The 12,500-nt window shown below is 43.6% G+C and overlaps 1 protein-coding gene across 1 annotated transcript; it reads right to left on the reverse strand.

Moving 5' to 3' along the window:
• Positions 1-2,919: 2,919 nt before the first annotated feature.
• On the reverse strand, positions 2,920-6,278 carry SPMIP9 (sperm microtubule inner protein 9). Its single transcript, XM_007175311.2, is given in 4 exon segments — positions 2,920-3,113; positions 3,116-3,341; positions 5,426-5,518; positions 6,252-6,278. Coding segments are annotated over 4 exon segments (540 nt in total).
• Positions 6,279-12,500: the final 6,222 nt, after the last annotated feature.

A 12,500-nucleotide genomic window follows, 5' to 3' on the forward strand; every position in this document is an offset into this window, starting at 1 on the left:
ATATATAAGTATAATGGAATTACTTTGCTGTACAGCAGAAATTAGCACAACATTGTAATCAACTATATACTTCAATAAAATTTAAAAAATACACCTGTTTAGAAAGTGGTTCGGTAATATATATCAAGAACATATTCATACACTTTGACCCAGTAGCTTTATCTCTCTTTTTCTACCTAATTGGAGAAAAAAGTTTATTCTGCAGCTTTATTTGTAAGAGAAAATACATCATTGGAAACTTGGATGTTGAACAATAGTAATTATGGTATGTTCATTCAATAATATTTATAAGGTTTTAAGGTTGAGTAGCAATGTTTATAGTTAATGCAACAATTACGTATTCAATGTGAGATTTGTAAATATGCATATAAATAAGTAAAATATACATATAAAAGATCTCACTGAGCACGAACTATATCATAGGCGCTGTGTTCATTCAAAGATATGACCATTATTAATACTTCTTACAGATGAGGAAATTGCTGTTCAGAGAGATGAAATAACTTTCTAGAATACCCCTCACCTGGTAAGTTGTAAATGTAGGTGTGGGTGGAACTCCAGTTTTGTCTGGCTCCACAGCCCAAGAATTTAACTGTTACCCTGCCACCCTGGGCATCAAAATGTCAACAGAAGTTGTCACTGACTGAACAGCGTGATTATACGCAGTTTCTTTTTCTTCTTCACACCTTTCTTCACGTTACAACATTTTCTAATGCAGGTATTATGAATTTTATATTAGAGAAAAATACATTCAGATTAAACATTTAAATGTTTATATTTAAAACTCAAGAGAGAATGTATTTGAAGCATGTGCTAGATAAAGGGTTATTGTGGCCAATGTGCAGAAAGCTCCTCTAAATTGATGAGAAAAAAGATAACTCAAGGGAGAAAGATCCAATAGCTAATGATATAAAAAAGATCCTTTACCTCACTAGTAGCCAAATTAAAACCATGATGAGATACCATTTTCCATCTTGTCAAACTGGCAAAAATTTTAAAGATCCGTAATATCCATATGCTGGTGAGGAGATGGGAGACGAGGCACTCTTACTCAGTGCTGATAGGAAGGGGGCTGTTCTGGGGGTATCTATTAACACTACATACCCATATGGTTTGACCCAGAAATCCCACTCGTATGATCCTGCCTTACAGAAATCAAAGCATCATTTGTAAAGATATATGTTCACGAATAGTTAGTGCAGCATTATTTGTTGGGAGGAAATTGGATAAGCATGACTATCCACCAATAAGAAAATAGTTTAATAAATAAAATCCATCAATTCAATGGAATATCAGGCAGTCATTAAAAATAATTAGATCTATAAGTAATGATGTGTGAAAAGGAAGATGCAGAGTATTGCATATAACGTCACTACTCAAGCGTGAACTATCTCCTAGCAGCACTGGCTTCACCTGGGAGCTCGTTGGAAACGCAGATCTCCTCCCCATCCTTGACTTAACAAGAGTCTGCATTGTAACACGATTCCCTACGGAAGCACTGGTGTTTAGCGTGATCCTATAAAGGGAAAGCTTTCTCATGTATCGTGGCAAAAATGGTAATCATCTACCAAAATCCAATCTTTCCTTCTGCACTAACTTCTCACTTTTAGCTGGGCGCGTGGCCACCCAGGATAAAGATGACATTTCCCAGCCTTCCTTGTAGTTGGGTGGGACCATGTGGCTGAGCTCTGGCCAAGAGGACAAGACTGGAAGTGAAGGGTATCATTTCTGCATTGTTCCCCTAAAAGGGAAATGACCTGAATCCCCCTGGTTGTTTCTTGCTTTCTGCTAACTAAAAAATATCAATAATGGAGTCAGTCACTGTATGAGTCCGTTCAGCTGCCATAACAAAATACCACAGGCTGGGTGACTGAAACAACAGAAATTTATTTTCTCACAGTTCTGGAGGCTGGAAGGTTCAAGATTAAGGTCTGGCAGGGTTTGGTTTCTGGTGAGACCTCTTTTCATGGCTTGCAGGCTACCTTTTTGCTATGTCCTCACATAGCCTTTCCTTGGAGTGTGTGTGTGTGTGTGTGTGTGTGTGCATGTGTGTGTGTGTAGAGCTCTCTTTCTCTTCCTCTTTTTAGAAGGCCATCAATCCTATTAGATTAGGGCCCCACCCTTATGACCTCATTTAACTTTAATTACCTCCTACAGGCCCCATGTCCAAATACAATCATATTGGGGGTTAGGGTTTCAACATATGAATTCGGGTGTGGGACACAATTTAGTCCATAGCAGCCACCTTGGACACAGAGCTGGAAGCCACTGCAAAGAATGCCCATCCCCCTTCTCACCTGCCTACCTCTGAACTGTTAGATGAGAGAGAAACTAGTATGTTGTTCAAGTCTCTGTACTTTGGTTCCCTTTGTTACAGCAGCTTAGCCTGTTTCTTAACTGACTCATACATTGTGTGTTCACCAAGGTCCACTGAGCAAGAAGAAAAATATGAAATGATGCCCTCTGAATGGTTACCATTGATTGTCACAAGGGTGAGAGTGGTGAATAAATAAGAGTATTGAGGTGAAAAGTTATCCAATAGCATTTCAAGTTTCACAAGCACACCCACCATTCAGATGACTATGCGAAACATGATTTTTCCCATTTTGTAAGTAAATGACTAAAACAGTAAGACTCCTTAGAGCAGGGCTCTTAAAATGAAACATCACACATATTCTGGCCCTCCATACATACTAGTTTTCCTTCTTCCCTCCCTCCCTTTCTCCTCCTATGGTGGGGATGCTGCCCCCCGGGGCAGGCCAGGGAGTAAGGTCGGACAAGCACAGTCCTGGTGCTGCTGCAACATCTTTCCAGAGTTTTATTTTTAGTTCTCCAATCTGTACTCCAAGGGTGGAGCAGGGATTTCCTTGTGAGAGGGAGGAATTTCCACAGTGCCCTTGGAAGGTGTTCTCAGCCTACCTACTGGTAAAATGGCATCAAGGGTCCCCATCAGTTCAAGATGGGGACCTTGACTGTACAGTGATAAGGACAGGCACAGCCAAGCAGTAGAAAGTAGCCTTTGCTCACCTCTGCAGCAGGCTGGCGCTCGGGCTCCAAAAGGCAGGCGAAGTCGGCACTCTGGTGAATCTGGTTGGCATCGCCGTGGGCCAGGTCAGGGTGTGGGAAGCTGGGTACACGGAAGGAAAGATGTTGACAAACCTGCATTCATCCTCCTCTGGATCCACATGGTCCTGTGGTGGGAAGAAGCCGGGTTGCCCCAGGTCTTCGGCGGTCATGTCGGGTCATTTGAAGGCAGGGTATCCATCTTGTAGCTTGGGATTGGGGCTGGGGGTAGGCCTGTAAAAGTCTTTGTTCTGGAGTTGGGTATCCAGCTTTGCTTGCTGTGGAAACAAATCATACATGATGGCAGGGCTGAGGGAGGTGACAATGGGGCGTCTTCCTTAGAAGTATCCAAGACAGAGCACACTTTTTTTAATTGGGTTGGCCAAAAAGTTCATTCATGCTTTTCTGTAGGATGTTACAGAAAAACCCACACGAACTTTTTGGCCAACCCAATATTTTTCAGAAACTTAATAGTTTTTGAATGGTAATATGGACAACAGAGAGATATACTGAAATAGTACAAAAGGGTTTATAGTGAAAAGTACGTTTATTTCCTACTCTCCTCCTCTCTCTGTTCCCATCTCCAGAGGCAACCACTGTCGTCAGTGTGTTTTGTATCTTTCTAGAAATATTTTATGTACATATAAACATATATATATATGTTTATGTATATCCACACCCCTTCAGTTTGTACACCAGTGACACGTGTTATATAATTCGACTCTGCTCTTTGCTTCTCCTAAATAATGTATCTCAAAAACTGTTCCACTTTCGTCTGTATAGACCTTATTAATTTTAGTGGGGCTACCTCAAGATAGGAAAAGATTTCTTAAACAAGTCTTAAGGGACTTCCCTGGTGTCACAGTGGTTAGGAATCTGCCTGCCAATGCAGGGGACACAGGTTCGATCCCTGGTCCAGGAAGATCCCACATGCTGCAGAGCAACTAAGCCCGTGTGCCACAACTACTGAGCCTGCGCTCTAGAGGCTGTGAGCCACAACTACTGAAGCCCACGTGCCTAGAGCCCATGCTCCGCAACAACAGAAGCCACTGCAATGAGAAGCATGCACACCACAATGAAGAGGAGCCCCCACTCGCTGCAACTAGAGAAAGCCCGTGCACACCAGCGAAGACCCAATGCAGCCAAAAATTTAAAAAATTAAACAAAAAAGAGTTAAAAAGAGCAAATGATACAGGAAAGGACTGATACATCTGGCTATATTAAAATAAGAATTTCTATTCAGTGAAAGAAAGTGAAAAGACAAGCCACAGACTGGAATTTTACCACTTATATAACTGACAAATGAAAACTGTCCAGAATATTTAAAGAACTCTTACGAATTAATAAGAAAAAGACAAGCAACCCAATTGAAAAATGGGCAAAAGACAAACAGAATAATTACTATCCATGAACAAATGAAAAGATGCTGAACCTCATTAATTATCAGTGAAATGAAAATTATGACCACAAGAGAATATTATTTCAAACCCACCATGTCAGCAAAAATGAAAAGGCCTGACAGTATCAAGGACTGGCAAGATTGGAGAGCTAGCTACAGGACTGTGCTGGTGAGAACTGTGATGAACCCACTTTGGAAAATAGTAATGTCACCTACGAAGAGCAATTCTACTCCCAGGATGGGTGGACTCCTGCATGGGAGGCTGTGCCTCATCTCCACTGCAGCATTTGGGGGTGGCGGAACTAACAAGAAAAAGTAAATAACCCCAACGTCCACCGACAGGAGAGGGGAAAAATATGTCGCAGCATCTTCATGCAATACAATAATATACAGCAGAAAACGAACAACAACGTGCCGTAATGTTCAGCAAAACAACAAAAGTCACAGAAGAGGACAAATATTATGATCCAATATGTAATAAAGTTCAAAAAAGGAAACCCTAAATAATTTATTTAAAGAGATACATACATACAGGGTAAAACCATTTTAAACACACACACACACACACACACACACACACACACACACACATACACACACACACAAGGGAGTGTTTAACCCAAAACTCAGAAGTGGAAGTGGGGGAGGGGTATGAACAGGGAAGGGCAGACGGGGCTCTAATGTGTTGTATTTTAAGCTGGCTGATAATAGAGACACTGGCGTTTATCGATGTCATTTAAACTGTAAATGTTTATTATTTACTCTCTTTTGTATGCATGACTTATACTTGATATATATTTTTAAAATGTACACACACATACACATAAAAGACCTATTTAGATCTCCTGGTTTCGGATATTGTTCTCAATAAGGGCCCCCAATGTCCAGACTCATAATAAAAATGGAAAAAAGGATGATTTCAGTGGGCAATTCAACGGAAGACAGGACTCAGTGACTTCTTACCTCTTCCAGTGTGACGCTGGCATATTTGTGTTTCCCGTAGAGTTTGTAGTCGACCATGTAGGAGCTCTGATGTATGTCTAAATCCACAGGCGCCTAAAGGGTAAGGGAGAATGCGAAACAAGGGAGCGCATCCTGTCATTCTTCCACTTAAAGGCTTTCAATGGCTTCTCATTGTAGGACAAAGGCTAATTTTGGGGCCTACAGACAACAAGGACCTGATCTGGTTTCTACTCACCTTTACCATTTCATCCGCCTTGGCCCACATCCATGCCCATTACTCCAGCCTCACTACTTTTGACTCTTCCCAGGTGCCTGGCACATGCTCTTACCTCCTGCTGGAAACACGAGCCATCTTCTTCACCCACTGGCAAACTCCTACGCATCCTCTAAAACCCATATTAAATCCCTCCTCCCAAACATTTCTCCCCCCCTTTTATTCTCCACCTCCCAACAATTAAACTCTTCCTCCTCTGCTTCTACAGCACATTTTACATGCCTCACTACAGTGGTTATCATTAACTTAGTGAAGGACACTAGATTAGGACATAATCTTAGGCATCTCTGCAGTCTCAAAGCCCAGCACACTTCCTGACACACCGAGGGTGCCTAATAAATGCACACTGAGTAAATAAATGAAGCCCCAGAAAATTGTAAACCCTTAGCTTTCTTCTGCTTGTTTGAAAAAAACAAAAAAAACAAAAAAACCCAACGTATTCCAGGATGATGGCCAGAGGGAGTCCCAAGGAGCCTGGCCCTCCCTGAGGCTGTTTGCCAAAGCTGCCCAACCTTGAGATGGTCACAGCAGGCAGAAACCCACAACACTCACCTGTCCAGGGTACACTGCACCTGCCATAGCAGGTGACCTAGACACAGACAAGTTGGTTAGCCCTGCTTCTGCCACCGGCAGGGAAAACAGCCACTGTCCCTAAAGCTGCGTCAACCAAGCACATTACTGAATCACCAGGGGTTAGTGGTGGCAGCAGGGATAAATGGGCTGGTAGACAGGGGTCCTGGGACAAAGGGGCTGGAGCAGGACTCAGAAGGAATTACAGCTATTGAGAACATCAGATTTACCACTCGAGCAGAGGTGGATCTGATAGCAGGGCAAATGGTGTGCTGGTAAATGCTTCACAATCACCTTTTGGGGGGCAAATAAACCCCAGTTTATAGCCTTTTGCCAACTTCTGCTAAACTGCTCACACCCTGGCCCACTTCGAGCTATCAGTATAATGTTGTTGACACCGAGTTGTGAAGATGTGCACGGAATGGGCTCCCAGAGCCGGGGTCAGCTGACTGCAGCACACAGGTCCCCGGGAGCCAGGGCTCTGAACAGCCCTGAGGAAGCAAGGTTCAGCCCTGGGACTTAGAGTCGCCCGAAAGCAGAAGCACATACCATGTTCCTAGTGGAGATGGAGGGGATCCAGGGTGAAGAAAACTGTGAGGCTCTGCATTCTCAGTTAACGATAGCAGCGTGTGGGTCCAACTCTGCCCCTGGCCACCCCCAACCCTGAAGTCTTAGTGGGGATGCCTTTCTGCCCGGGCTTGGGGGATCTCTCTGAGCCCACCCCGTCTTGTGGCTCTCTAGGTTCTGGATCAGTGCTCCATTTCATTCCCATGCAACCCTGCCCTAAACCCCACTCCCTTTAGGGGCTGTGGACCAACAGGGTGGTTGGCAGACCTCAGATGGCCCCTGTATCCCTTCCTTTTCGTGCATAGACAGCTCCTGTCCCGGGTTGGGGACCAGCTTCAGTGCAAACAGCACCCACCCTTCCTCCTGCCAAGAGGACCATGATGCTTCAGCCCTTCCATCTCCGAGTGCCCCTGCCACCTGGAGAGTCCTGTTGCTGTGTCCCATAGCCACAGCTGTCCGTGAGGTGAACCCTGACCTACATAATGCAGGCTATTTTGGTCGCAGTCCTTGGGCACCATGATGGGGTGACTGGCCAACCTTCTGCATGTCCGTGCCCCACCCTCTCTCACAGGAAGCTGCTGGTGTCCCAGCACACCTGAGCCAACATGAAGCCTGGCAGCCTCAGAAGGTACCGGGAGGCAGGGCTTTCCAATGCTCTACCGAATCGGTCTATTTCCAGGAGAAGGGGGTAAACAGAACCCCACGGGGATTATGACATCAGACTGTGTGTGACTGAATCCACCTCATACCATAGCCCCTCCAAGCGTCTGTTGCCTGAAAGGCTGGCTTATCCCTCCTCTGTCTGTCAAAATTCCACCCTCCTTCACACTCATTTGGATGGCTGTAATCCAAAACAGAAACTAACAGGTGTAGACAAGGCTGTGGAGAAACTAGAATGGTTGTGCATGGCTGGTGGGAATGTAAAATGGTGCAGCCGCTGTAGAAAAGAGTGACGGTTCCTCCAAAAATTAAGCATAGATTTGCCATAGGATCCTGCAATGCCACTTCTGGGTATATACCCAAAAGAATTGAGAGCAGGGATTCAAACAGATATTTGCACACCCATGTTTCTAGCAGCATTATTCACAATAGCCAAAGGATGGCAACAACCCAATTGTCCATCAGTGGATGAGTGGATAAGGAAATTGTGATATATACATACAGTGGAATATTATTCAACCTTCAAAAGGAAGGAAATTCTGGCACATGTTACAACATGGATGAACCTTGAAAACATTAAGTTAAGTGAAATAAGCTAGACCATAAAGGACAAATATTGTATGATTCCACTTATATAAAATACCTGGGTCATCAAATTCATAGACACAGAAAGTAGAATGGTGGTTGCCAGGGGGCTGGGAGGAATGGGTATTGAGTTTCAGTTTGGGAAGAGGAAAGAGTTCTGGAAATGGATAGTGGTGATGATTGCACAACATTGTGAAAGTATTTAATGCCACTAAATAGTACACTTAAAATGGTTAAAATGATAAATTTTATATATATCTACCATTTGCATAAATGTTAATACATTTAACACACACACACACACAAATTCCACTCTCTCTAAGGGGCACCTCTTCCACAAAGCTTTCCTTAGTTTCTCACTAGATGCCACCATAGACTCCTTTCATTTACCCAACCAATATCTATTGAGCACTTGTTTTGTGTTGGGCACTGTTCTGAACCTTGCAGTTTCAACAGTAAACAAAATAGATGGAAATTCCTGCTTGCACAGGGCTTACATTCTGGTGCCAACAAAACACAGAGTAAACAAAGTAATAAGCATTTCAGCCTCTATTAGATCCAGCAAAGAAGCAAGATGAGTGTGGGAGAATGACTGAGGCACTTCAGATAGGGGGGTCTAAGAAGGAGGGAGACATTAGAGCAGAGATCTAAGTGTAGAAAGAACCAGCCATGCAAAGATCTGGATGAAAGGGCTTCCCAGCACAGGGGTCAGGAGGGCAAAGCCTGTAATATAGGAAAAACATGGAACAAGAAGAGCCAAGGAAAGTAGTGGGTGAGGGCACAAAGCCAAGAGAGGGAACCTGTTGTGCATCTCTGACTTTCCCTTCTTTCATGCCAATTTCCCTTTAGAAAGCTGTTTCTCTCCCCTTTAGGAATCATGTAGTTTGTGTGGTCTGATCCTACCCCAGCTCTAAATGGGCATGTTGTCCCCAGAATATTCCATCCTCTAGGCCACCATAATTGATTCAGGGAGAGGCTCATGACCCAAGGTAGGCTCGTGAGCGTCATCCCCAGCTCTTGGGAAAGAGGCTCTCTCTTTCTGAGATAGCGGGCATGGGAGCCTGGAGATGCCTGAGGTCATCTTTGCCACCATGTGGAGGGAGCCTCGCTGAGAATAAATCAGCAGAGCAAGGAAGATCCAAGAGATGGAGACAGAGAGTGACTGCATCATGAGGGCACTGAGCCCCTGGATACAACCATGCCTGAAGCTGGACTACATCTAGGTTTTGCAGTTTATGTGAGTCGATATATTCCTTACAGCTGAAGTAGTCCCAACAAATTCAAGGTTGGAGAGGTAAAGTAGTTATTCTAACAAACTGTGGGATCCTTGAGGCAAAGAACTGGGTCTTACCTTTTATCACTCAGTGCCCTGCCACTTAAGTGTAGGGATTTGAGACATGCTTGTGAATTTAATAAAACTGGCAAAGAACAGGGTAAAGAATAGGATGGCTGTAGAGATGGATAGCTAGATTATAACAAGTGATTTGTGTGCATCAGGGATATATATTTTTCAGGAGAATATTACCAAGTAGATTTTGGAGTCCTGACTTCAAGTCCTGATACTTTCTATCCTCATGTCCTTGGGTAAATCATGTAAGTTCAATAGAAGCCAGTTGGATCATCTGTAATTCAGGGAGGTAATATCTGCCTGAAATGAATGTAGGAAGTCAAACGGATATAGTTGGTGTTCTTCATACTAATATTCACCCATATTTTCTGAGTTTCTGCTCTATGCCAGACACTGTGCAAGGTCCTGTGATTATAGTAGTGAAATAAAACAGAACAGTAAATAAAACAGAACAGTCTCTGCCTTTACGAAGTTACAGCATAATGATAGACAAGTATATCAATAATCAAGTGGGTCTTTAATTACAATTGTGAAGGAGAAATACGGGATGCAGGGACCTAATCCAGTCTTGGGGGCTGGTTAGGGAGGACTTGCCTTAAGTAGTGACATCCTAAGGGTTCCTAAAGAAGAAGGAGAATTCTCAGGCCTGTGTCACCACCGTAAGGTTGAAGGGAGACTGGTCTTGTGGGGGAAGGAGGCTGTCCTGCTACAGCAGAGTGAGGTCGTACAAGTGCAGGTCCAGGCTGGAGAGGATGGTGGGGCTTCGGCTGCTGGGGTACAGGAGGGCAGTTGCTTTAATCCTGAGACTCATGGGAGGTACTGGGGAGATCGAGTGGACAGATGATGCAATGGGATGGGCATGTCAAAAAGATCTCTGGTGGACCCTGGCCCGCGGGGAGGGGAAGAGGGGACACGTGGAGATGAGTTCGCAGACCACTGGATGATGATGGTTGCTGGGACAGGTTGGAGGAGATGGTGGTAGATCCTGAGAAGAGTGGGTAGATTCAAGAGGCACTTTGTACACCTAAAACGAACACAACATTGTAAATCAACTATACTCCAATTTTAAAAAAAAAGAGGCATTTTGGAAATAAACTCTTTAGGATTTAACCGTTATTAGGAAGTGACAAGCAATACAGAGGTATTGTATACAAAGATACAGAGGTATCTTTGATACCTTTGAGACGTATCAAAGATGAGTCCCAGAGTGTTGGAATGAGTCTTTGGGGGTTGATGGTCCTTTGATGAGATGGGAAAGACTGGAGGAGGAGTCGATCTGGTGAGTAGGACCATCGTATTGCAGTTGTGCAGCCTGTGTGGCATCCAAGTGGCTACAACGATGTATAGCTCAGGGGAGAAAGCTCTGGACGTGTGACACACACTCTGAAATTGCTGGTGGTATAGGTGGTATCTGAAGCTTATAGAGACGATTTATCGTATTCAGGGACCACACAGACCTGGGAGGTGACACTGCCCTAAGAAGCATCCCGCTGCCTCCCTAAACAAGTGTCAAGGGCAGCAGGAGGGGAAATTAGGCCAGAAGAGTGGGAAGGGGACAGGGTCCATGCACTCAGTCTTCTTTTGGGTCCCCTGTGTTTTCCATGTTCGCTGTGGTCAGGTTTCTGCAGAATCTCTTGGCTTCAGAGTTAATGCGGCAGCATTAACGGAACAACGTGTAGAGCCCAGCCGGGCCCTCAGCTGGGCCACCCACGGTCACTGTTCCACAGCAGCCAATGTGGGCAAATTCACTCCCAAAGCCTCGGGGTCCCCGTTTCTTCACTGAGAATTGAAATGCTGTGTTGTGCTTCAGACTTCCTCCAACTAGACTTCAAATAGTTATGAACTTTTGTAAAGCTTGCACTGAACCGTCACAAAATGTCACATTGTACCAATTTTTAAGTTTTTACAGTGCGATGCACGTTACTTTTCTGCAGTACAAAGCATAGGTAAGTTTCCTGTGGTTCTTGCCATCTCAGCAGCACATGAGAGGACATCTTTTCAACCCTTAAGAAACCAGAAAACAAATCTTTTTTTTTTTTTTTTTTAAGCCTAAATCACATACAAGTGCTGGGTTCAAATTGTGTGGGCTAAGATAAACTAAATTCCATAAGAGAAACCAATATGAGTGTATTTCTAAAAGCATGGTTAGGGTGAAGTAAACGTTATTTAAAAAGCACACACAAATAGATTATCTGGACAGGATTCAATAAATAGTGTATACAAAGCACAGGGCACACCAAAGGCTCTCAAAAAATCCTCCCCTCCTTCCTCCGTGAGGATATTCACCTCTACATCTTTATTTCCCTTTCTTTCTTTCTTTTTTTTTTTGAAGTATAGTTGATTTACAATGTTTCAGGTGTACAGCAAAGTGATTCAGTTATACACACACACACACACACACACACACACATTCTTTTTCAGATTCTTTTCCATTTTAGGTTATTACAAGATATTGCATATAGTTCCCTGTGCTATACAGTAGGTCCTTGTTTTTTTATATATATATTTAGCAGTGTGTATCTGTTAATCCCAAATTCCCAATTTATCCCACCCCCCCCCCCCTTTCCCTTGGGTAACCATGAATTGTTTTCTGTGTCTGTGAGTCTATTTCTGTTTTGTAAAGTTCATTTGTATCTTTTCTTTTTTTCGATTCCACGTATAAGTGATATCATATGATATTCCTCTTTCTCTGTCGGACTTACTTCACTTAGTATGATAATCTCTAGGTCCATCCATGTTGCTGCAAATCATCTTTATTTCCTTATTGATAAAATACATATTCACAGATTGGATGGGAAACTAAAGGAGAAAGACATGCACAATGCTCTGGTATGTTGTAGGAGCTTAATTATTGCAACCTTCATTCATCTGAAACTCCTCTTGGCTTTCCCTGAAGGGAAAGCTGGGCCCCAAGTTTCTGTCTATGCAAATTCTGCATGTTAATATTGTTAAATCACAGGAGGAAATTCTTCTCCCAAACCAGAAGCCCTCGAGTTCCTCCAGGCTGATATTAAAGGGATTACAATCCATTTCCTTCCTAATTCGGCTAATGCGCTCTGGGAAGCCCTCAG

This window comes from Balaenoptera acutorostrata, chromosome 12 (genome assembly GCF_949987535.1).
Source record: "Balaenoptera acutorostrata chromosome 12, mBalAcu1.1, whole genome shotgun sequence".
Classification (NCBI taxonomy): Eukaryota; Metazoa; Chordata; class Mammalia; order Artiodactyla; family Balaenopteridae; genus Balaenoptera; species Balaenoptera acutorostrata.